Consider the following 27,829-nt stretch of genomic DNA (forward strand, 5'->3'; position numbering starts at 1 on the left):
GAAACATAAATTAATTTATACAATTATTCTTCTTCTCAATAAAATTTCGACAGAAGCATCTTAATAATTTCTGTAATTCAAAATAAGGAATCTAAGATGCATCATTTGGCACATTTCATAAACCTAGTGTTAAAATCATATGACTCATCTGATTGAAACTTTTTCTCGTTCTGAAAAAATTACGTATTTCCATTCTTTTCTTCGAATCATGTGACTTTCCGCAAACGTAGTCTTTCGCTTTTTTGTGGCAGAGTGCAAATGTGGTTTTCAACCAAGTTTTGTCCATACAAAACGGTTACTACTTCGTAAAATTTATTGCACACCGTCTCACAACTGGAAGATATAAATCTGTTTGTTACTGATCCACTGTTACATTTTTATTTCTTGTGGTTTGAAAAATTAACAAATATATCTTCGAGTTAACTTTTTACCTCTTTACAAATCGCATAATCGAATAAAATTATTATGTATGTGATCTTTGTATTTTTAGAACAATTTCTCTCTTAGAAAGTACTGCATTTTTTTAAGCAGTTATTTCGGTTTCCTTATTTAATAATTTCCTTTTTAACACGTTTGAAATACTAAACTAACCTAAAAATATATTGTATTATTAGATAAAAATAATATAAAATGTACATTTTTTCATATTACACAGTACTTACACAGTTGAACAAGAGAAAAAGCCGTAACTATGGTAATTTCGCTCGAATTTGCAATGCGACAGCAAATATGGCAATAATTACAATATGGAAATAAAGCGCAAAATCGAGAGGTACCAATAAAGTAAACAAGAGAAATCGAAACAGAAATTTAACATCTCATTATCTCAATCGATAACAATTAAAAACTTAATCGATAATGATAAATATGTAAAATTTACGGTGGAACTATGGAAATTTCGCTATCTACAGCTTATTAATAACCATGGTGTTCGTTCATGTAATTGCTAACCATTAAAACTTGACAATTTTATAATCGTTAACTCTTCTCGTGATTTATGTAGTTTCACGTAAATTTATTATCTCATGCAGAAATTGTAAAATGTTTTTTCTACTGATTCAAAGTGACCGTATATCTCATATTTTTCAATATCATGTATGATATCAAAGACTTAAAATTTGTTGATCATGGATAATCGCATCTAGTTAGTCACACGATGAATTGCAGGTTAACGTAGAAATGGTCAAACAATCATCACGCAGTAAATGTTAGTTTTTATTTTCAAAACTTGTCAGAATGACACACAATTTATCTATTATTAATTTCAAAATAAAATTCTATTTTAATTCACAATTAATAATTATCGTGAAATTTACTCTCCCTTATAAAATATTTGTTAATAATTAATTAATTTAATTATTGTTAAATTTATAAATATACTCAATAAGTTACTGGACTCATAATCCAATTATAAAATTAAATTTTTTCAGAAAAATGAAGGTTATGACACATATTGAGACCAGTCTTTGTACATGTAATAATTATAATTCTTCATGCCATCCAACATGTCTGCAGTAAAATGTGTGTCTCATTCAGTATTTATAAAAAAAAAATAAAAAATTAATAATTTAACACTAGATTTACCGAACACGTCAAAAATCATAAACTTCTTAGTTTATATTACAGAAATTATTACAAAGCTTTGTACGTTAACTTTTGTCAACATAAAGAAACACTGTGTACGCTAGTTTATGTTTATTTTTTGAACTTCAAGTTTAATTTAAAAATAAATGTTCATGCAACGTCCGTAAATTTGTTGTTAAAAATAAAAGAATTATCAAGTGAAAAACAGTATTTAATCTTGTCTTTTGCTCATATACTTTTATTCTATTTTTATATATTTCAGTTTTTCAATTCTATAAACAAAATACCTTATTTCAGCATGACTCCAGTTTTGTCTCAGTATGTCACACACAACAAGACAAAAACATAATTTTACAAAAAAATTTGTATATCACTAACAGAATGAAAGCAAAAATTATAAAAATCCAATATGTTCCAATATGTCTTATTTATCAACAATTAAAAACGTTTGTTCATAATGTCAAGTTTATAAAGGCATTTTTCATAAATTAAAAAGTTACAGAAAATATGAATTTTGTCTCACTGCGTACTACTCTTCCATCATGAAAATGAACAAATTTCTGTTTTTTTCTCTGCACACGCGAATTAGATAGTTACGGTTAGATAGGAACACTTTTGTTCCTTGAACAATCCCAAGATACAGGATGAAGATGTTGAACTGTGAATGCGAAGATTGACGGAGAACGACTGAGAAAAATACTTTTATGAGAAGTGCAAGTGTATTGTGCACACATGTCTGAAATGTGTTAATAACAACTCGAATTTACTTGAACGAGAATTAACGCAGATGTACGAGAAAATAGTATACTGCAGTGCAACGTAGGGTACCTCTGGATAAGAACGAGTGTAGGAAGAGAAGTCTTCTACGACCTGTCTTTGATTATGAAATTTCAAATGTGTAAACATGAAAATCTTCTAGGCCGCAACATTTTTATATTTGAAATCTAGAAATTTTCAAATTTCCAAATTTCTAAATTTCCAGATTTCCAAACTTCCAAATTTCCAAATTTCAATATTTCCAAATTTTCGAATTTCCACATTTTTAAACATCTAACTATCCAAATTTTCAAATTTATAGAAGACCAAATTTTTAAAAGTTTCAATCATGAGAGTTCCAATATTCCAAATTTGTAGCTTCTCTAACTTGTTCTCATATTTTCAAATTTACAAATTTCTAAACTCCTACATTTTCAAACATCCAATTTTCCAAATCTGCAAATCTGAAATTTAAAAATTTCTAAAATTTCTAAAAGCCCCAATTTTCAAATTACCAAATCTTCAGTTTATCGAATTTTTAAAAGAACAAATTCCTAATTTCTAAATTCCTAACTCTTTAAATTTCTAAACTTGAAAATTTATTAATTCGAAGGGATCCAAATTAAAAAAATTTGTCAATAAATAATAATACTTATATTATATCAAAATTAACTAACACTTGCTAAACTTCAATATTCACTAAAAAATATATATATTATTACGACATACGTAATAGTAATTTATCTCGAGAAATAATTTACAAAAGATTATTTAAAGTTGAAACATCGTAGGTTATAACTGTATAGCATAATATTCTTAGTTAATATTTCAGTATAGATTCATATTTAATATCCTGAAGGTGGAAATGCCATTAGACAATTTGCTCCAATAGTAAAACTGTTTTTTTTTTCTACTGTACCTTTTATCACTGTGATTTGCAATAAACTAGATGTACATGGAATTTTTTAATGTAAAATGGAATGGTAAACGTAAAAACATTTTTGTTCAAATTGAGGTATTTATACGTATATTGCGGTAGTAGTACTCGCTGAAGACGTAGAAATAGCATTTACTTTTAATAGAAGTCCACGCAACCATACTTCTCATTGAAATGTATTTATGTATTCATAATTTCGTCCATTGCATACAAACAGTCAAATATAAATAGTAAAGCACGAATCTCATAAATAAATTAGTATACATACATACTGTACACGTGTATCGAATGCTATTAAACGTATACGTATAGGCGCCAATGTCGGTAATATCGAAAAGTTATCGATAATTTGATATATCGTTAATAATCGAAGTGTTACCAACAATTCGATATATCGATAATATCCCTTAGATACCGTTAAAATGAATGCCAGTGACTAAAATAGAATGTAACATGTAAATTTAGTTATTCCTGTTCGAAGTTAGGTTAGCATAAATTTAAAGTTTAGATACAAATAAATAGAATTAAATGATAAAATTACATGTTAAGTTAGGTTATGTTTAACGTGGAAATTAGACAAAAATAAATAGATTTAACTGATGAACTCTGCACTGTACCTTACCGTTAACTTTATATCATTAAATATCAATAACATATTTATTATCAATACCTCTGGCATAATACGAGAATAAAAAGTATTTTACATGAAGTTAAAATGTAGAATTAAAGGAAAAAGTAGTTTCAAGAAAAAGGTATGTGAATACAAAAGATTATGGATGGCGGTCAGTTAACCAATCGTGTGTCACGTAGTAAAAATATGCTTCACGCGAAATCTACCATTAGTTTTATATATATACATACATATACATATGTATGGCTGAATAGTAGATACACGACCTTTCGGCGGTAGTTTGTCACATGTGGCAAAATACGCCACGCATGCGTCGTAGGCTATAACGATATGCGGTGTCGCAGTATTCCACAGATCATGGTTCCGCGTGCCGGTGCATCGGTACCTATTCTGTGTAGAATGATTGCGCATGCGTTGAACATCACAAAGGGTGAATGTGCCTGTCTGCTTTCGTAAGGCGGCGTTGCTAACGCGGCGTTGCCAGATAGCTAAAATACAAGGAGATTTACCGAGCGTTTCTGGCATTATTTGCTGGCGAATTATACCGAAGGATTAATCTGTGTTAGCTAGTATCTCATTTATGTAAATTTTATTTTCAAAAATTATTTTTATTTCTAATACCACGTGTTTCATATTATATCTTCCTAAACGCAAAAAATATCGCGATACGTCTTTCTGAATTGCACACAACTGTTGACGCAAATGTACGTCGAAATCAAGCTACGTCGACGTGTAAATTAATGCTTTTTATTCAATATTAAATATCTGAACACGAATACGTATGTAAATTAATGTCAATATAAAAACAAATACTAATGGTTAACGTCCGATGCGCTACCATGGCATTCGAAGTAAAAGAGCATTTTAGATTACTCGGAAATATACTTTGGATAATATCCAAAAGATACAAATTAATCCTTTGGCGTTGACAGTACTTTAATACTTTATTCAAGATTTTTAACATTATTACTGATATTAAAAATATTTAAATAAAAACCGGAAAGAGATTAAAGAGAGTAAACTTGTAACGTATAGTATTTTGGAAGTTTACGAAACTATACATGTTCAAATTCCTTCTTACGTTCACCTTCAATGAACCAATCGATATGACTCTTCCTATCACCCCGGTGATGTTAAAGTTTTCTATCAACGATTATAACTTACAATTCACTTTTTCTTGCAACTATCTTTAAAAAAACATATTAAACTGAGAAATCAGCGGAAAATGAACAGCGTGTAACGAATACGAATATTAGCAAACTTGTTAATAACGCAGACCGTATACAGTGGGATCTTACCGACAAATTATCAAACAATCGATTTTCTTGCATTTGAATTCGCAAACGTAATTGTTTGGCCGCTTTATGAATTTCCCTAGACTATGAGTTCCCGATGATGTAACGGTCACTGACCCCCTCCTCCCACTTCTAAAATCTTCTCCCTACTATGTATCACCTACTGTTTTTCCCTTTTATGAATGATGCGCATGCGATAGAACGTTATGTATAAAATACGCATTTAATGCTGATAAATTTGGTCCGTTTAAACGGAGTAAAGAATTAAACTGTCGTTTTCGGAGAAACATTAAAATATATAAAATTACATGTTTTGGATCTTTGTGGCGAAAAGCAAAAATTATATTATTATAAACGCTACATGAATCACCGATTTGAACAAAAAACTAATACAAATGTTTAGCAAAATATTTTCAAATTCTTTCATTATTAAATCAGAACACTTTTCGTTTGAATACGGTTTTTTAAAAAGATATTATTTATTTAATCGCTGATTAATAATTATGTTAAGTAAGATGCATTGTTAGATAATTAACTGTTATGTGAAGAAATGTACTTTTTTTGTTCTCATCCAAAAGAGAACTGCAGGAAATAGAAATCAGCGTAGCCTTGAGCCCCTTCCATCAATTCTAGTTTTCTTTATCGCCTTCGTTAATGTCTTTAACTCTTCCTTTACTTATTTACTCTCGGTGATACATGTGCGAGTACTTACAAGTAAACAATATGCGTATATTTCTTCAATATGTATCAATTTTATACAAATTTAACGTTTATACACGAACAATTTTATTTTAATCGAGCGATCTGTATTATAAATGTATTGAGGTTATCAACGATAATACTTTCTGTAAAATTTGTTGAATTAATTAGTGAATATTTAAAAAAAACATGCACAATTTTAGGTTAAAATTTGTATAAATTCCTTTAAATTAAACGTACAATTATATGAAATATTAATATTCTTTCCGTTCCATTCAAAGGTAAAAAGTTATGCATTTTCGCCATTACTGCCATCTTTTATTCCCCTCCGCTCGACCTACTGTTAGCTTTCTCTTTCCCCGCTCAAAAGTTTTTACACTTATTCTGATTTTTCACGAATTTAAACATGAATTGGCAATTCGATATTCATAAACGAATGTGAATGGAATTTCAAAATCAAAATTATAACTAAAATATTATTTAAAAAAATTATAATGTACTAATAAAATTATACGATGAATTATTTTAGATGTAGAATTTAAATTATATATTATTTAAGCAACCTGTCATGTGAATAACATTTTTCATTTTATTCTCGTCCCACTTTTTTAATGATATGTTCACTCGACGACCAGGTTTATAATCCACGGCGTATATACGTATGTACTATATGTATAACGACACTGTATTCCTTCTCGCTGTTTGGTTCATTTGTGGACTCTTCAAAACGTACCTAACCTAACTATCTTTCCCGCGTTTTACACGTTATTTAATATATATGTTATTATCAGTAGGATGAATACGATACTTTGAATTTTAGAAACATGAATTAAGATTTGTTTAAAGAATTTCGTACAGTGGCAGTATGGTATTAAATTACATTAGATAACGTCAAAAGATAAAAGTTTTGCGTCACAACAGAATGGTAAGTAACTACATAAATAACACTTTTTTGTTATATTTCGTTCTTTCCTTACACAGCTCACGAAATAATCGTTAAGAATATGTACTATTCACATAAATACAAGTAATCCTTTGTTACAAATGTTGTACATTGATGGAATACTATAATTCACCCATACAAAAACGGTAGTAACAAGATTTTATATGAACGAGGAACAACGAACGACGCAACAGAAATAACTGCGTGGACTTACTTCATCATGCAAACGGACAATCTTGGAGTTTCAAAGAAATCTTTCCTTTTCCGTATACATTCTCCATTCTCACATCTGGTACATCGTATTTCGAAAAATCACAGTATCATCTCAACATTTTCGTTAAAATATATTACACACTGTTCACATATATATTTCAATAAACTATAAATCATAAATGTAAACCTACGCGAGGTTAAAAATCAACGTTGCACGTTGACGTTTGAGGTTAGAATCGACAGGTAGCAGTAGTGGTAAAATTGGAAGCACGCATGCGCAGAACACCATACGGTATATTACGTATCCAACTTCAATCTTGTTCTCGCCGCGCATTTCAACTTCCAATAATGTAAGCATCTATAGTATATTGTAAACAAACATACATAGTGCCACAACTATTTAATAAATTATGAAAGAACATAATAATAAGTAATGTGTAAACAGAATCGATGCAATATCCTACACGTTGTAGACTACTTTTTTTTTTTTTTTTTTTTTTAATTCGAATTCGATATGAATATTTGACTACATTATTAGAAAAAAAATATCCTTCTCTAGTCCCCTTCTCTAGTACTGTTTATATAAATATGTACACACTTTTTGTACTATTAATTTTTTGTATTATTTTCAAATTTGTTTTACTTTTTTAACTGTTATCTCTTTAACATGAATAAAACATAACTAAATAAAAAATTGAATCATTTTTTACAACTTTAATAGTAATGTATAATAGAAATAACATATAATAAAAACAATAATGTATAATAGAAATAATGTATAATAAAAATAATAATGTATAATAGAAATATTATAATAATATATAATAAAAATGTATAGTTTTATGTAATGCAAATTTATTTAAAGACATATATCATTTTTTCTATGTTTAAAACTATATATTACTAAAGGTAATAAATGATTAAAAAAAATTGATAAGATATAAATATGAAAATATATCGGAATTATAAATTACATCAGTTTGTAATTATTGGTTACTATCAAACTATAAAAAGATTCATTTGTTGCTTACTTGATTAATCATATCTATTCTCTAGTAATATACAATAGTTTTAGTAGGAATAAAATTGTTACGAATTTCTTCATTTAATAAAATTCTTACATTCTTGACAAATATTGTCGCGACAACTGAAAGAAATTAACTAACAATTATCACTAATTAAAAGTATACCCATTTACAATAATTACGTACGTCATATACAATCAACAGAGATAAAACTATGTAGCAGAGCTCATCAAACTTGTAAAGTTTCAAATATACGTACATTCGTCGAAATATTAAAACGGTTTTCCACGAAATGAAGATTTTTTTCGAGATAAAGTGGAGCATTCATGATTTAGAAATGTCTTTTATGAAAATTTTAATATCATAAATGTTGTAAAGTAATAAGCAGATAATGTTATTGTATGTTATTAATCCCCGCAGAGATACCAGAAGATAAAAAAATTTGTACCTACGCTTCAAGATAAATTTTTGTTTTAAATTTTGTAATCAAAACATTTCGTTATTCAGATGAATTCAAATTAATATTTTTGTGAGTGATGTTTCTAAAATTTTCAACCTTCTTTTTAAATTACTTTATAGTTTTTATTTTAATAGAAATAAAAATTCACTCACAACAACTGATTAATTTACATTTATTATATATCGGTGCTTTTTTATATTTTTATTGAAATAAATTTATTATTTATATTTCTGAAGAATTTTAATCCGCATAAATATATCATCACTTGTTAAAACAGTTATTTATGATTTCTTTTATTGGAATATGAATTCAGAAATATGTAAAATATCTTTAAAGCGCGAAAAATTCTAATTATTCAAAAAAATGTTAGTGTACTAAAAATATTAAAGTTGTTATCAAAAATAATTAAATAATAAAAAATGTTTAAAACATTAAAACAATTAAAAATGATAGACTTCAAATTTAGTTCTTTCATACAATCATGTACCTCATTTTACACATTTATTAAAACGTTTTTAACACAGATTACTATTCTTTTATACATTGCTCAATTTTATAAGTAGAAAAACTGTTAATATAACAGAGTCAAAACTGATTCCAAGAATCACATTTACGTTTTAAATCAGTTATTAATTCTTCTAAATTTATTTTCGAGATTATAATATTTATCATACAAAGAAATTTAAATCGTTGTTAAGTTTTGTATAGAAAAGTTATAAATTTAACAGGGTCAAATCTGTCCTTTTGCTATAGTACTTAAGAGTTAAATGCAATTGTTAATGCTAAACTTATTGTCAGTTAAATGTGTACTACATTTAATAACGTAACCCAAAATTATTTAATTAAATACTTAAAAAGAATAGTAAATTTCTTTTACTGCATTTGTGGTATAATGCAGAAATAATTGGTATCGGAAACAGATGTGTAATATTTTATTAATTTCATGAAATGTGTATTATATTGATCTGATTAAATGCGTGTCGGAGCATTTGCATCAAAATACCCTGCAGGCAGGTACAGATTCTGTGTCACGTGGAGCACGTGGTTTCTGATATGTTAATTAAAAGTTCAAATTTCCATTAAGCGAAGAAACAATTTTTTTTCCGAAAAAAGAAAACATTAAAAATCATAATTGTATTCATTAATGATTATAATACAATCATTTCATCTAATTGAAATGGGTGAATCGTGACTCAGACCTCTGAAACGTATTATACAACGCTAATTAAAATTTCAGATATTTAACCTTTAGCAGGTTAAGACCAATTTAAAAATAATAAAAGTAACTGCTAAACAACTAATATAAAGTTCAAATAATGAGAATGAAAATTGAAAACTCAATTTAATATAGAATAACACAATTTTGTTATTTGGAAACTTGAAAATTAATGCACCATCCAATTTTTTTATTTTATTCCATCTTCGTTTCATTAATATTTATTTTCAATCGTTTCGTTCCGTTTGTACAATTCGATAAAGAATCATTTATAAATTCATTTAAATTGCAAATATTGTCATACTTATCCCAAATATTGAAATAATCAGGCCAGAAAGTAGGTTACAAATATATTAGTTTCGTTACAAAATTAACAGGAAAAAAAGATAAGAAATATATCGTTCCCGTTAAAAGATTCACAAAACTGATATCCATTATCTTTTAATTGTACGGGATTACTTAAACCTCCTACCTAGTGAGTTATTTTTAGATGACCTGCAGAACTAAAAATTAAAGGACTGAAGTTCTTCAAATTTGTTTTACATGTTTGTTTACATTTTCAAGAATGCACAATAAAATTTTGATACAATTATGTTATGCGTTTCATATTAATGTACGTTGCTTGCAGCATATCGCTCTCACAGCTGCCACGATTCATGATTGATGTATTCATCTAAAATAAAAAAAAAAGACGAAGATAATTTCAATCTATACGAGTGTGATTATCATGCCTACCAAAATAAAGCAATGTGATAGTATAAAGAAAAAATTTCAATTTTATCACGAAACTTTCAACTTTCTCTCGCGATAAAAAACTAATGCAAATACTGATAAGGTTTCAATGCTATGAACGTCTATTTTATATACGATTTGTACTAAAATCGTGGCAGCCATTTAAAATGATGTAGCTACAAGCAATACGTATGAAATAATTTATAAAGAGAACGAATATTAAAGAAAGAATATTAAACCTTTTATGATTGTATTTCAAAATAGCTTTTTGAAAATGGCGCCATTTTTTCAAATTATAATTACATTTATATATTTAAAAAAAAAACTTTTTAATTTTATAAAAATAGTTATTCACAAATTTTTTAACCGGTCGAGGTGGTACAAATACAAAACATAACTGTATAAAAATTTCTCTGTGCTTTTCTGCAAAACGTAAACAAACATTTCCATATATCTTCCTAATAATTTTTTTCGTTTTAACAAAAATATTATTAAACATTTTTGTGAAAGTATGATCAAAATCATTGAACACTGGTACGTCGATGTACGTTCTAAAAATAAAAATAGAAAATATTAAAGCTTGAATGGGTAGCCGAGTACTCGGTTGGCCACACGAGGGTTAATTATGTCGTACGCGCCACACAGTCGCGCAACGTGACGCGATATCAACACACGTAATGCACACGTAGACACACGCACACGTACACGTACACAAATAAGCTTACCTGTGCAGCTGTACTGGAGTAGATCTCGCGGGTAAATGCTGGTTATGCGAGACCGGTGGTTGCGTCTGACCCCTGCCAGGGGTCGACGTTACGCCGACCAGTGAGTGGCCATGGGTCCCATGAGGATGACCGTGGGGGTGGGCGTGTGGGTGTGGAGGATGAGAGTGGGGGTGAGGATGATGATGGTGATGCAAATCTCCCCCCACTGGACCCACAGGGCCCACCGGACCCCCCACCCCCAGTCCGCTCACTACCTGGACTTGCTTGCCCACTGTCTCCATCACCCCTAGCGCATTGTGTACTGAAACAAGTCCCAGAAAAATTCCTTTCAAATTTCACGTTTATGTCTGCCTTCTACATTCGTCGATTAACTCTTGTAATACACTCCTAACCTGCACTTACGTACTAATTGAGACCGATGTAACCAAAGGTCTTTAACACTAAACCTACCAAAGCGCTTAAATGACCATTTAACAACTTCCTTATTTTAAATTGCGAGCTATGTTAAGGTTTTTTTGAAATCTGTATTAAATTCCAAGATAAAGAATTGATGTGTACATTAATTTGTATTTTTCTTTTCAAAATTCTATTCTGAAATTAAAAAATTTCCAAATAAATGTGCGCTATACGCAGGTAGATTTAGTGTTAACCCTTTATCGTATCATTTATTTCTTGCATCGGTCGAGACTATTCACTGTTACGACAATGAAACCAGTCAAGGTAGTTGGAATGTGTTGTATATTTTATATTCCGTGATTACTTGACGGTGCAAATTATAATTGGATTCAAATTTGAAATTGAAGCGTATTTAAAATTTGAATAAAGTTTATATGCTTGAACTGTTAGTGCGTATTTGAACTCGAAATACGATAAGGGGTTAACTTGATAAAACAAATTAAAAATTAAATTGAATTTACACTTCAGTTAAATTCACAAGTTTGCGATCTTTTAAATTTTTCAAATATCTAAATTCCGAAACTTACAAATTTATCAAATATCTTAAATTCAACAGTTTTTGAATTTCTGAAATTTTTGAAATTCTAAATTTCCAGATTTAAATTTCTAAATTTAAATTTCTAGATTTAAACCTGAAATTAAAAATTTTCCAGATCTCCAAATTTTTCAAATTTCGTCAATTTGATGCATTTTCCAATTTTCAAAAATTCAAAATTTTTACATTGTCAAGTTTTTAATTTTCGAAATTGTGCAGATCTCTCAAATTTCTAAATTCCAACTCTTACAAACTTTTTCACTTCCAAAATTTTTATATCCCAATTCTCGAAACTCTAAATTTCCAAAATTCTGAATTGCCAATTTACAAAAACCAAAACTCCAAATTTCTACAATTCTGAAGAAAAACAGTTTTAAATCAAAAAATTGTTATATGTACTATTCATGAATGAAACGAACGATGAGTCCTCTTTCCTCTAGGGAAGCGTCACTGCTCGCCAATGTACATACATGTGTACATATATCCGTTTCTCATGTAGATTGGTTAATAAGATCATTAACCTTCATCTATTCGGACTCATTGTCAGATACAAAAGATTGGTCACTATTTAACGCTGGCTGTCGTTTATCTCATACCAGTCATGAAGCGAGCGTTTCTTAGAAAATGTATTTCCCGACAGCATTCAACGTGACTTTAAAAGAAGGACGCATTTCATTCTTTTAAAAATATTATTTGCATTTTGTTCCATTTTTTTTATGTAAATTTTTCAATTCTCTTTAGTAAAAGATGTTTACGAGAAATGAGCATACAAAAGAAATGAGAATGAACTGAATCGATGAGTCGACTTTTTCTTGATAATCTTGATAAAGTTTCAAATTTTCAATTTTTTTTTTATTTTTACATTTAGAACATGGAAAATTGGAGATTTGTGAAGGTAAGAATGTAGGGATTGGAGAATTTGAGAATTTTTAAATTTTGGGAATTTGAGAATTGGGAAATTGGGTGATTTAGAAATTTTAGGAATTTGAAAATTGGGAAATTAGGGAATTAGGAAATTGGGGAATTTGGGAATTTGGGAATTAGGGAATTTGGGAATTGAGGAATTTGGGAATTAGGAAATTAGGACATCTGGAAATTGGGGAATTCGTCTATTGAGGAATTGAGGAATTTGGAAATTGAGGTGTTTGAAAATTTGGATATTAGGAAATTAGGAAATGTGGGAATTGAGAAATATGGGAATTGGAGAATGTAGGAATTGGAGAATTTGAGAATTAAAGAGTTTGGTAATTTGAAAATTTTTAAGAATTTAAAGAATTTTGAGAGAACCACAAATTTAATAACTATTACCCTTTCTTTTCTTATTGATTAATAAAAATTGTTCTCAATTTCACGCGGTGTTCACTAAATTAGTTAATATCCTTATCTAAACCGTTAAAATTTCAGTTTTCGGATCCTGACCAAATTATATGCTCGATTACAATTATCGTATTATCGTATTACAAAGCAGATCCATCACTTATGTTAGAGACACCGACGAGCATGGTAGGTTTTCTAGAGAAAATTATGATGTAGGGTAAAGAAGTCCAACCACTTACTGCTATTTGGATATTCTATTTTCAAATTAAAAATCGTAATTGGAGGGAATACGTTAAAAAATTTGGTGTTTTTAAAAATTAATAACTTGAAAATTTAGAACTTTGAAAAATTTGGAGCTTCAAAGATTTGGAAAGTTTCAATTTGAAAGTGGATTTGGAAATTTGAAACTTCAAAGACATAGAAATTTAAGAATTTAGTAATTTATAAATTCTGTAATTTGAGGATTTGAAAATTCGAAGCTCCACGAATGTAGAAATTTTACATTGTTATAGTTTTGGAAGTTGGAAATTTGAAAATTTGAAACTTGAGAAATTTGGGAATTAAGAAATTTAAGAACTTGGATATTTGAAAACTTTAATGGATTATTCAATGCAGTTATATTCGATTTTGATGTATAGTATAATAATTGTACGAATATGGTACAATATGTAGTATAAATGTAGTACAATATTCTGCATATGCATTATAGTAATATTTGGAAATAACTAGTGACTGTAGGCTGTATGTATTTAATTGTTAAAAGTGGAGAGCTGCCTTTTAGAATTTGCTCTGATGACTGAATATTTCAAGTATTATTTTTGGAGAATTTTTGGGGTCCCTAACATAAAATTCATACGGTCCAGCTATCCTTGTTTACTTTATAGTACATTGTTCAGGAAAGAGAAGGACAAAAACCATTTTGTGGCGGGCAGTTTCCCCAAGTTTTCAGATGGCATTTGAGCCTGTAAATATTTGGTTTACAAAAATGTGGAAAAATGCGACTCCGTCTTTCTAAGATTCTAAAGCTACGAAACCATATTTTGTCATAATTTCTTTTAAAAAATATTCTTCGTACAGTAATCTATGTCGGTTAAGAGCAATTTTTTGGAAAAATAGATCATGATCAAATTTCTTCTATAATAACGTACATGATTCCTTCGCGTGAAATTTTGAGGGTAAATTACAAAATTGGGTTCTTTACCGATCTATATTATTCTACAAAGAATATTTTGCAAATTAAGTCATTACAAAATATTGCTCCTTGGATTCAAAACCATGGGAAAATGAAGTCGCTTTTTTGCACATTTTTTACTGTCTTTGTCTTTCCTAATCAATACAGCACAAGATAAACAAAGATCGAAGCTTATCAATTTTCCATCAGAAGCCAAAAAAACCCACCAAGATAATACTTGAAGTTTACGGTTATCAATGTAGATCTTTAAAGATATTCTTAGCTTCCCCCAGATTCCCCTTAGATTTTATCCTATCCGTTGTTCCTCAGATAAACTCTGATATCACTAGAATTAGATTCTACCGAAACAGATTGCACCTAACAATCAAGAGGATTTAAATACGAGCTAAACGATGACCAAGAGCTCCTTGCATAATAAAATCGATCACATTTCGTCCTCGCTATGCTGAGGTCCTTTGGGCTTTAAGTGCAGACACTCAATTCTGCTGAAACTTTTATTGTTCTTTCTTAAACATTGTTTCAGTTAATAATGTAATAATGTTCTCGATAATTGTTTTTTATATATTTTTGCATCTAGTGCAACATTATTTTCGTGATAAAGACATTTTAGTTGCAACGTAAGACTTTTAATGAATTTTCAAATTTTTTAATTTGTAAATTTCTCAAATTCTCATATTTACAAATTCATAAATTTAAAAATTTAAAAACCTAAAAATTTTATAAATTTACAAGTGTATACAATTTTTAATTTTCAGGTTTATAAATATTCAAATTTCTTGGAGTTCTTAAATTACCAAATTTCTTACATTTCTTGAATAACCGAATTTTTACCCCTCTAAATTACTCAAATTCCTTAATTCACAAATTTCCACGACAAATGTATTTCGATAACATAAGATACTTAATTATTGAATGAATAGTAATGCTCGAGATCTATATTTATGAAATACGCAAAAACTTGCTTTGATTATAGTTATGTTCCAATTTTTTGATGAATGACTTTCGCAAATCGAATTAATAAAAACAAGTCAAATTCTCGAATTTACAAACCTCAAATTTTTTAATAAAAAACCATCAAACCTTCAAACCTTCAAAATCACAAATTCTTAATTTTATAAATTAAATTTTTAAATTACCAATTTACAAATCTATAAAATCATAAATTCTTAAATTTAGGAATTTTCAATTTTTCAAATTCGTACATCTTTAACAGTATAAATTCAAATGACTGCTTCATGTATTTCCTATTTGAAATTGCAAAAGTTGTTAAAATGCTCTTCGCAAAATCTGTGTTGACACTTATCACGATAAAAAATTAATGTGTGTACTCAATTATCGTTTGTTTACTTATTTCTCTTTACTTTTAATTTCAAAGTATACATTATACGCAGGTACTGTTACTGATACATAGTTCATATATTAGATCAAGAATTATACGTCGCAGAAATACGATGAAAATAGGGATGTGATCAAATCCCTTGCTATGATCAATACACGAAAGATGTTAAAATAACCCTCTTTTATTGTTTCGTCCACAAAGGTTTCTCTTTTTCATGCTTGTTCAAAAATGTTCTGATAGTTTCATTAAACTGTTCTTCAGATACGAATTCGATCAGAGTTTGTTGTTTATATTTGAACTCATTCAGATATAGAATGATCAGAGTTGTTGTTTTAACATCTTTCGTGAACTGATCATATACCTTAGGGATTTCAACAAATCCCTATTTTTTATCATCTCCCAACGACATATATATCATTTTGATTTAAAAGCCAGTAATTAATTATTTATTTCAAACGCACAGCCTCTGTGTACGAGATAAATTTTCCTGTACTTCAAATTATCTTCCACTCGACCGAACTGCAAATACAAATGTTTACGATAAAGAAATTGATTAGGTCTATTCTAAATTCGTTATCAAACATAGTGTACTGTTACCGAACAGCAAGCAATCTCACGGTGCTTCTACCTCATCAGGAAATAATGGAAAAATTTTTATTGAAAGTTCTTTCACGTTTCTTTTTTGCAGTTCAGTCTTGTCTTCCCGTAATTACCAGTTCTCGTCTACAACAAATTCTTTGCAATTGAATATTTTTTGTAAATAAAACTCAAGTCTTTTAGACTGATAGAATGTAGAAGAGAGTCTGAAGAAGATTAAAGTTTACAGAATAGTGGTTATTTTATTACGTAAATTGTATTTCGAGTTGCATAACTAGCTTGAATGTTATTTATAAGTCCGCATAAACATTGTCCGCCACCTACTGATAAAATAAAAATGACATCATCTTTTTCAATTTTCTGAAAGATTATTTTCGGTTGTTAAAAATTAATTTTGTATTATGAATTAAAAATTCAAAACGGAGGATATAGATAAAAAGATAAGGAGATAACGGAGTAGAATAGATAAAAATTTTATGCAATTTTACTTAAATTAGTATTATCTTGATAAAAATAGTTTAAACATTAGATCTACTGGCGTATAAAGCAGGTTTAAAATATAAAAATAAATGAATATTCTACTTTCTTCGAGATAAAAATCAGCACAGATTTCAAGGAAAGCATCTTAACTAATTTTGCAACTTAAAATATAAAACTTGTAACTTGGGTTTGGTAATTTTAGTATTGAGGTAAAATAGCACAATTCTGAACTCGAAAGAAATTAAAAATTAAAAGCGCATATTATTTTATTTTATTTACGGGGTAAATTTCTTTATGCAGAAAGAAAAATAAGATGGCAAAGAAAAGTTAACACGTTTCACAGCTTTATAGTCACTTGTAACAAATAAATTGAAAGTCAAATGGTGAAATACAATAATGAAATAACAAAAAACGATGAAGAAAAGAAATACAATGCAACATAGAATATAATATACATATAAGACTGGTTGCGTACCAACAAGAAAATATATAGTAATTAGTAATTAACAATTAAAGAAGGTCGCTTATCAAGTGTTTTAAGAATACTATGGAGTTTCTGAATGTATCAATGTTATGATGAAATGAGTCAACATAATGGCAAGCGAAGAAGAAAAATATGACTGAAATTTTAAAATCGATTTGAAATAATATCAAAGGAAACCTAGGGCTATTTGTTAATTTTTAATTATCCTTAAATAAAGTTTTATAAATTATGTCTCATATGTATATATCAGATATCTGAATGTCTCTGATAATTCTGATTTTTCTAAATAATTAATTTCCTTCTTCGAATACTTGTTTGAAGTATTGTACAAAAAAATACAATAAAAATATTGTATAAACGTAAGTATAGAATATGTTTTATATAAATATAAATTTAATAGAAATAAAATAATAATTTATGTATATATATTTAATGGAAATAAAAATGTAAACAAATATAAATATCTGAATATAAAATATTGTAAATTGTGCTATAAAAAAAATTCAATAAAATTAGTAAATTAAACTAAAAGTCAGTAAGAGGTCAGTAAAAGTCACTGAAAGTTTAAAAAGTAAAAAGACTCAAGTATTAACATATTCATTCATTTATTTTAATTTTGCATTAATTTCCACCTTTCTTTATTAAGAACGACTAATGGTAAAATTAATTTTTTAAGTATATTATTTTTAAAGTACTGTAATACTTCAATATTTTCAAAACTCACATAGTACCCTTGTTCAAAAAATTCAAATTGTTGCGAAATTCAAACAACACTATTGCATGACAGCGATATAACAGTAAATTCAAAGGTAATCTTTATGAATCATTACTATTTCAATTGTTTCGTAGTAGTGGTAATTTGATACTAGTTGAGCTTATGATATTTTTAAAATGATTTCACAGCAAATTATTTAACTCGACGGACAAATTAAAGTGAATTATTCAATATTTGAAATTTCACTTTTACGCTAATTTGAAGGACGTCACAGTTAAACCGTCAATACTCGAAAGGTTAAGCACTTTTCCAAAGATTCCTTGGGCACTCCCATTTTCGTGACAAGTATTTTCCGTTTCCTAATGGAATTACCACGAATTCATGATTTCATTAGTTTGATAGGGGCTTGGAGTCCTTATAGAGCAAGGCCAGATCTTTTACGATCATTAATAGGGAAGATTTCATCGAAACTATCAATAACACGATAAGCAAAATGTCAATTAAAACTACAGGTTTTATAAAGTTTTAAAAATCGTGCTAGGAAGATACCTACACTTGTACAAGAGGATTCCTATGATTCTATCTTGTTTACTGCTTCAACAAAATCAGTATTGTTTAAAAGAAAAACTATAGCGGTTTTGGGTACAAGATTGTACACATATTTAGGAGAAAATAAGCTGTCCTAAGTTAACAGGAATTTGTAGTTTCTAAATTTCTTAATTGCATTATTTTCAAATTTTTTAATTCCTAAGTCTTTAAATTCCACGAATTCTAAAATTGTCTCATTTCAAACACCTCTGCTTCGTTAATTCTTTTATTGCGTAATTTCAAATTGCAAAATTACTAAATTTCCAAATTTGTACTTCTAGCCAAATACCAATAACTCTGTATCCACAAAATTCCAAAATTCCAAATCCCAAAACTTCAAATACTAAAACTCCAAATTCTAAGATTCCAAATTCCAAATTCCAAATTCCAAAATTCCAAATTCCAAACTCCAATACTCTAAATTTCCAATTTCCGTATTCCGAATTCCAAAACACCAATTTCCATTTTCCAAATTCTACATTCCATATTCCCAAATTCCACAATTTCCACATTTTCAAATTGTCAAATTTTCAAGTTCCTAAATATTCAAAATATGATATTTTCAAGAGCCCTACATTCCTATCTTTTCAAAGTACCCAAACAAGTCTCCAAATTTCATGGTCTCTTACATTTCTTAAAACTCCGTAATACTCTCCCCAGATAAATGCTGCATCTACGTTCTCACTTTTGTAAACGGAGGTATATAATTAATCATCGTCCTGTATCATATTACTTTCTTGTGCAAAAACAACACTTATCAACACCTTTATCTTGCAGAAAAACACACTAAATTATTTCTGTGATTAATTGTTATCTTAACGTTAGCGGTAGAAGTTAATTGGATTCAATTCTAATAAACAGTAATCCCTTTGCCAAACAATATGGAATATATTTCTATTTTTATAGATGCAGGGATTTCAATAACTTAAACAAAGGATTTCTTAACTAAATATGTAGCGTAATAGTAATGTTAATATGTAGTGTGTGATGTATACACACAGTGAAACTGACAGAAGTGGCAATTAATAACAGAAAAATAATAACTTCAAAGCGATTCATCAAACTTTTCAACTGAAAGCTTTTAAAGTTACGATTTGCCAATAGCAACAATGACTCCGAGTACAAACTGTTAATATATTGAAGTTTCTGGGACACTGCGTATATGCTTCTCAATTAGGGCGAGATGTTTGAACTTTATTACTTAACTATTTATTACAATAGAATCCACATCTACTTATGTACTCCTTGATGTTAGCAATTCTGATTCAACCATTTTTGTTTTCACACAGGAAACGTAAATATAATAGTTACGTTAACTTTTGAACTCTGTTGGAGACCCTATGTGTATAGCACTCATTCCCTAAATTAATTTGACTTCTTATTAAGTCATATTTGAAGACAAAGTAATTACGTCTTGTTACTCTGTTTATGTGCTCCACATTATTATATGAAGATGTTTTTAATCATGACTTCTTATGAGATAGATTGATGCGTCTTCTCTAGGACATGCTGATACACTGTATTACTTCGCACCAACTAATCGGGTTTTTTTCTTTTATTTAGAAACACGGTAAAATTATGGTAAGAAAGTAAATAGTGACGAAATATTGCAAGACACTTTTTATGAAGCCTGTGCCGCAATAAAAGACTCATCGTCACTGACAACGTAAGGCAAAGTGCGGATCAGTATAAAATAGATAAAACGACTTGATTAAAGTACATTAACACTTTGACTGACATATCACTCATATATGCGTGACCCTTACATTTCTATATAGACCTAACGTATGCATTATTAAAAGTTTGTTCACATTTCCGCCTGAGAATACTTGTAGTAATCATCTAGAACTATGGAAAAGAAATGTAATAAGAAATTGTAAAAATATTTGGTAAGATTTATAAAAAATAAAAATACTACTGAATGGAATTTTCATCTACAAATTTCATTTTCATTTTCATTTTCATTTTCGTTCAGCGTGATAATCAATGTGTTTATGAAAAAAGAGATTGCTATGTAAACATATGCTGTTAAAAATATCGTCAAATTTTAAGTGATGATCTGGATGCTAAAAAGTTAACGCAGCTTTACCTTTAAAGATACAGCCGTAAATGCAAAAGTACTTCGACATAATATTTGCATCACCTATATTTTTTACTACAACAAATTATTTAAAGAAACTTGATATAACATTCCAAATTTGTATTTTGAGAAATACAGTACGGAAAATATCTAATTTCATCAATTATGAAGTTTGTTATTTATATTTAACAAAATTAAAATATCATTAAAATAATAACAAAATGTAATTTTGGAATCTAGAAAGTTGAAAAGTTTTGGAAATTTGGAACTTATAAATATGTGAAATATGAAAATTTAGAAATTTAGAAATTTAGAGATTCAAGGTTTCTAAATTATAAATTAACCAATTTTTCAAATTTCTAAATCCCCACATTATAGAGTTATAAAATTCCAAAATGTAGAAATTATCTCCAAATTCTAACTTCTAAATGTTCAAAAAACCAAAATCTTCAAATCCCTAAATTTTCAAATATAGAATGTTCAAACTTCCCAAATTTACAAATTAAAAAATTTTACAACTGAGCGAGATGTTACTGGTTATTAACATTTGCAACGATTTCGTTTCAATTTTACCCACTTTATTTTTATTTTATCCACTGTATTTTTATTATTTTTTTACTTTAAACTGTTATATTTCACGAGTGTCCAACTAAAATTTTAGCTCTTTATATTAAAATAGAAAAAAATTTGGAATTTTTCTGTAAAAACCGTAATTTTCTAATTTTTTTAATAGCTCTTCATATTCAACGTTTAAATTTACTGAAATCAGCTGTGCAACATGTTCAAACACATTTCAAAGATTATTTATAATTTTTTTCAAGGTGAAATAATAAGTAGCTTTTTTGAGATGAATATTTTTAATGACAGGAGTTTTAGACATTCCAGAAATGTTGCTGTAGAGGGTTAATTCGAAATATATCCTGACTTCTTTTTCAATTAAACTTTTTCATTAAACTTAATACTACATTTCTTGCTAAATGTTACGAAGAATTAATTTTCATGAAAAGAAATATGCAATTTCATTTTAAAAAGTGGTACATTTTTATTGCATTTATAAAAGAATAGGAACTGTAGGAATATAAATCTCACAGGTTGTTGACACTCAATATAGTATAATATGTAGAATATTCTGTGAAAGTTTTGTCGAAGTTATATACAGCTCAAATTCTAATGAAGAACTCAGACGATCTTGACAGCGTTCAGCTAAAATTTTAGCTGAAACAATTTGCATCAATTATTTATAATTTTTTAAAATTATATTAATGAGTAATTTCTTTGTAAAAAAATATTTTTAGTGGCTAGGTCTTAACCGTCCCACTGTACCAGATATGTGTTTTCATGAAGTATGACTTTTGAGCATTAAAAAACAATATTACAATAAAAGTAACTAAGGTGAAGTGGGGTAAGTGCAGACTGGTTTTTGTAAAGTTGGTATTTAAACCTAAGTATTTTCAGGCTGCTATGTAAATACTTAACGCTGTCGACATCGAACGCTTTGCACAATTACTACTATTTAATGAATATTAACTAGCACCTTAATTTTCCTTGTACATTTTGATTTTGATAAGAAATTGTTTAAAATGTCAACTACTCTGCACTTTCCCCGAAAATGGGGTAAGAGCGTAACTTGAAGTTAAATACTTTGAAACATTATTTCATGTACAATGGGGCAAGAGCAGAATTATTAACAAATCTGCTACAAAATGCTTTTTACTACATTATGCAAGTACTCTATACTGCAAGCAAGTATTCTTAGCTGAAATATGAAAGGAGATATATGTAGATAAACAAAACAAGAAAACAAACATACTAAATGGAGAAATTTCGCTCATATTGTAATAAAAATAGCTTGTATACGCACTTGCCCCGTTTACGAACTTACCCCACTTCACCTTATTTTAATATCGATTGAAGTAAAATATAGAATTTTTATTATAATTTTATAATTTGGTTATAAGAGAACACATTCATAAGACTGAACACATTTGGCAAAATACTTGAAAATTGAATAGCTAGTGATTCCTAAGGTTTAATTTAAAAATGTAGACGAAATACCATAAGGGGAACACAAAAATACACGTAAAAAAACTGTTTTTATAGAATAAGCATCAGCCTATTGCACCCCTTTAAACGAAACTGTGTGGAAGTATAAAAAACCTGATCGATAGAGCGGCGCCAGCCGGTGGTAATTGTTTTATGTATTTGTTTTCTATTAATGGCCAGACAAATGGGAAAAAAGTGTAAAATGAATTCAACGAGACTCCAGAGGAATTATTGCATCGCCATGCAATAACTGATTAAAGATAAATTCCAAATTTATCCAAATAGTATAGGAGGAAAAAAGGAGATGTATTATACATTTTAATAAATTTTTCAAAAATACGTCTTTTACGCTATATGGAATAATAAGTGAAACTATAATTCAAACATGAACGGTAGCACCCTCGCTTCCGTGGATCCAATAACTACGTTTCCAATGATCCGCGATTCACTTGATAAAACGGTAACGTTAATATTTTCGTAGTACAAGTCATTTTGGATTTAATACAAAACAACCCAAAGTTTTATGAGGTACGTGTATGATACATTTAAGGGGGGGATCCTGCTTTAGGAGCCCTAAAAGGAGCGTTTTTTTGGGAATCTTTTAGGACAGAAAAAAAAGGTGACCCTAGTGAACTTTTTAGATTATTTTACTACATGTTTGAACAAGAAAAAAACAATTTTTGTACAGAAAAATATTCAAACGCCGCCGATTTTTATGCACATCTGTGCAACGTCTTTCAATTGCAGTCTCCAATCGGCGGGAAAGATGCAGTTCGTAATTTTCGTCTGAAATTAAAAAACCAAAAAGAATTCTAATTTTCATAGTCTTTCCTTCTATTTGAACTAAGAAAAACCAAAAAAAATTGTGAAATTGTAAAATTTTCTCAGGTTTGAAGAAAATTTTCCTTTTTTTGAAAAAAAAAAAATTGTTTCAGCTTGCTAAAAAAGTTGTTTAAAAATATTTTTCGTGAATTTTTTTAATTCAAATAGAAGGAAAGACTGAAAATTAGAATTGTCTTTGGTTTTTTAATTTCAAACGAAAATTACGAACTGCATCTTTCCCGCCGATTGGAGACTGCAATTGAAAGGCGTTGCACAGATGTGCATAAAAATCAGCTGCGTTTGAATATCTTTCTGTACAAAAATTGTTTTTTTCTTGTTCAAACATGTAGTAAAATAATCTAAAAAGTTCACTAGGATCACCTTTTTTTTCTGTCCTAAAAAAATTCCCTAAAAAACGCTCTTTTTAGGGCTCCTAAAGCAGGATCCCCCCTTAATCCATTTCAATTTTTAAATTTATAAACTTATAAATGTAGATATTATCAAAATGATTAATTTCTAAATGTGGAAATGTATGAACTGTTAAATTTAAGAGTTATTAAAATTATCGATTTTTAAACTTGAAAATTTGTGAAGTGAGATTTTGAACATTTGGGATCTTAAGAGTTTGGAGATCTAGAAGTTTGGTAATTTGAAAATTTAAAAATCTAAAATTGTTGAAATTTAAGGTGTGAAAATTACGAAAATTAGAAAATTAGAATTGTTGAAATTTGGGACGTGAAAAATACGAAATTAAAAAATTTAAAATTGTTAAAATTTGAAATATACAAACTAAAAAATTTAGAATTGTGGAAATTTGAAACATAGAAATTAAAAAATTTTGAATTGTGAAAATTTTAAATATGGAAATTAAGCAATTTAAATTTGCTAAAATTTAGAATATGAAAATTAAAAAATTTGAAATTGGAAAATTAAAAGATTTAGAAATTTGTAGATTTGGACGTTTGAAAATTGAAGGTTTTGGAAATTTGGAAGAGTTCAATTTTGGGAGATTAAAAAAGTGAAATTTTGTAAACTTAATAATTCGGAAATTCGTTTTAGAAACTTTCAATATTTTAAAATTGTAAATACTGAAATTTACAAATTGGAAATTTTGATTTTTGAAAATTTGGGATTAAAAAATTTGAAATACTGGGAATTTTGTGATTTGAATGTGTGAGATTTTGTAATTTTTGTAATTTGAAAATTTGAGAACTTAGAATTTTGGAAGCTTAGAAGATCCCACTTTATTGAGAAATTGAAATATTCTATTTGATTAAGTAAGAATTTTGAAGTCCAATTGTTAGTTTTACTTTCAAACGTAGACAAAGGAAGCTTACATTTTTGCAAATGTGTACCTACATCCAACAAATAAGATATTGTATGGACATTATGAATCTCTATAAAGTATATGATTGCATGTACATGCATTCGTACATGTAATAGGGTTCGCTCTTATCCGCGGACATCGCCATTTGTAGAAAGCCCTGAAACCTTCCCCTCACGAATACGAAAACTTACTGTAATGGAAAATTTTTTACAGCAATTAAATGTCTCCTAAAAGGTGATACCAGAATTAAATAAACGGATATTTTCTATTTATAAACAGAAATGTTCAGATTTCTAGTACGAATGTTTTAACGATTATCAATTATTACAGAAAATTGCCAATTAAAAATGTTTATTCCAGCATAAGTAATCCTATGAATAATAAATAATTAATGCAACTTAATCCTATGAATAATAAATAATAAAACGTTTATCTGTTTCTTTTAAAATGATAATTAATTTAATAGTAATATTAATATTTATATCGAAAAATTATTTTCTTTCGCCATTAGAAAGGAGAGTAGTGTTTAAATAATAATTAATAATTTACCAATTTCTGAATATTTCATAAGAATTTTTATTAAAATATAATAAATATTAATCCAGCAATGATTCTATATTTATATTATAAACGGGCCAATCAATAAGAGGAGTTACGGTGAAAATTTCCAACGTGCCTTGTATTTTCGAGGATTCAAACGTCAAATCAATCAACATAAAAATTCCGGTTCTTTCAGAGATTTTACCGATGCGATTATTCATTCTGACGATGTGTCGTGTGTAGACGCTTAACATCATATAAATAATTGATAGCAGCAATCAAGAACAATTCGTATTCGTTTTATGAAATAAATGAAAATCAGTCTTAACGCGCGATTGCGGTACGTCATCCTTTAAAAAGGAGGAAAAAGTTTACAAGGACGTCAACGGCAGGCATCATCAAAGTAACGGTACTGCAATGATTCTCAAAGCGAACCAAGCGGATGAAAACGGTCGAACATCAGAACCACTGAAACTACGCAAATCAGGAAATCTGCCTTTCTCCGGCAATATATTTTGAAATTTCGAATTTTTTGAATTCGGGTCCTTGGCAATTTGGTAATTTGGAATTTTGAGAATTAGGGATTTAGGGATTCGGGGATTTAGAAATTGGGGAATTAGAGAATTTGGGAATTTGGGAATTTGGGAATTAGGGAATTTGGGAATTTGGGAATTTAGGAATTTGGGAATTTGGGAATTTGGGAATATGGAAATTTGGGAATTTCTAGATTTAAGGATTTAGGAATTAGGGAATTTGGTATTTTGAGATTAGAGGATTTAGGTATTTGGGAAATTAGAAATTTTGGGATTCGAGGAATTGAGGATTCAGGAATTTGGGAAATTAAAAATTACAAATTTCGGGAATCAAAAATTTGGGGATCTAGGAAATTGGGAAATTTGGAATTTCAGGATTCAGGGATTCTGGGATTCTGGGATTCTGGGATTCTGGGATTCTGGGATTCTGGGATTTAGGAATTTAGGAAATTAAAAATTTGGAATCTCGGAATTGGAGAATTTGAGAATTTAGGAATTTGGGAAATGGAAATTTGGAAATTTTAAATTGGGGAATTCGAGCATTTGAAACTTTAGAATTTTAGATATTTTAGGATTCGGATATTTGGGTATTCGAGAATTTGAAAAGATGAAAATTCTCATCTTGTTTTGCTTCGACAAAATTTGACATTCTTCCTTTCTTTACACTTAAATTTCGCTGAGAACAGAAACAACAAGCATTTGTTCATTAATCTAAACGAAAGATAATTAGTACTGAAACAAAACTGCTCAAATTATGATCAACTCACAAGTTTTTTACATTAAATGACAAAATTTATTGACGATTTCCTTGAAATTTATGTCGATTTTTATGGAGATAAAGAACTGATGTATATCAGTTCTTTTATTTGTTTGTTTTTAATTTGCTATTAATTATACGTCGGTAGATACAATGTTGAGAACTCATAAATAAATATTTTTATGAAAATTATACTAATTTATGTAAAAGAACATGCAATTTTCATGTAGTTCTCTTTTCATCATATCCACGACTATTAAGTTTCCAATATGGCAAAATAATCTTGAAAATATATAAAAATATATGAATAATTTGAAACAGTGGCACCATTTTCAAACTGCAATTTTGAACTATACACATAAAATGTTTAATATTCAAGAAATTGATTTTCTTGATTGACTAATTTTAAAAACAATACAATCAAACACTGAATTATGATCATGATCAGGAATGAATTTACTTATTTTTCCGCTTTATTTTTAATTTTGCATCAAGTATACATTATATATCGGTAGATTCATTGTTGAAAAATCGAATAGTTCGAAATGTAGGGTCGTGTGTGTGGTACATCACGTGATGGAGAACCGTCATAAATTAAATCTAGTTCACACTGGTCGAGTAAATGGTAGAATAGGTACGTTTAATAGGAAAACTTCGCTTACTATATATAAGCTCAGTTTACATTGATTGAATATCTAAAGCTAGCAGTAACAGTTCAACTTATGTTTAAGATTAATTTACATTGTTAAATAGCTCGAAACAGAAAGTCGGATTAATACAAAAAGTTCTTGTAACTACTCAAGCCTAA

General features: G+C 28.5%; 1 protein-coding gene across 10 annotated transcripts in view; it reads right to left on the reverse strand.

The window, feature by feature from the left end:
* The window catches only part of Smr (nuclear receptor corepressor smrter), a 137,650-nt gene that overhangs the window by 73,371 nt on the left and 36,450 nt on the right, over positions 1-27,829 (reverse strand). For 9 of the 10 annotated variants that reach the window (XM_076531776.1, XM_076531785.1, XM_076531779.1 and 6 more), the window contains one exon: positions 11,217-11,517. In XM_076531776.1, coding sequence (XP_076387891.1) covers positions 11,217-11,497 — 281 coding nt within the window. In that variant the 5' untranslated portion in view covers positions 11,498-11,517. Of the gene's footprint in view, positions 1-7,059; positions 7,521-11,216; positions 11,518-27,829 lie in introns of those variants that run through there. The other variant, XM_076531782.1, reaches the window with a different exon arrangement.

The sequence above is a fragment of the Megachile rotundata genome, chromosome 5 (genome assembly GCF_050947335.1).
Source record: "Megachile rotundata isolate GNS110a chromosome 5, iyMegRotu1, whole genome shotgun sequence".
In the NCBI taxonomy this organism is placed as follows: Eukaryota; Metazoa; Arthropoda; class Insecta; order Hymenoptera; family Megachilidae; genus Megachile; species Megachile rotundata.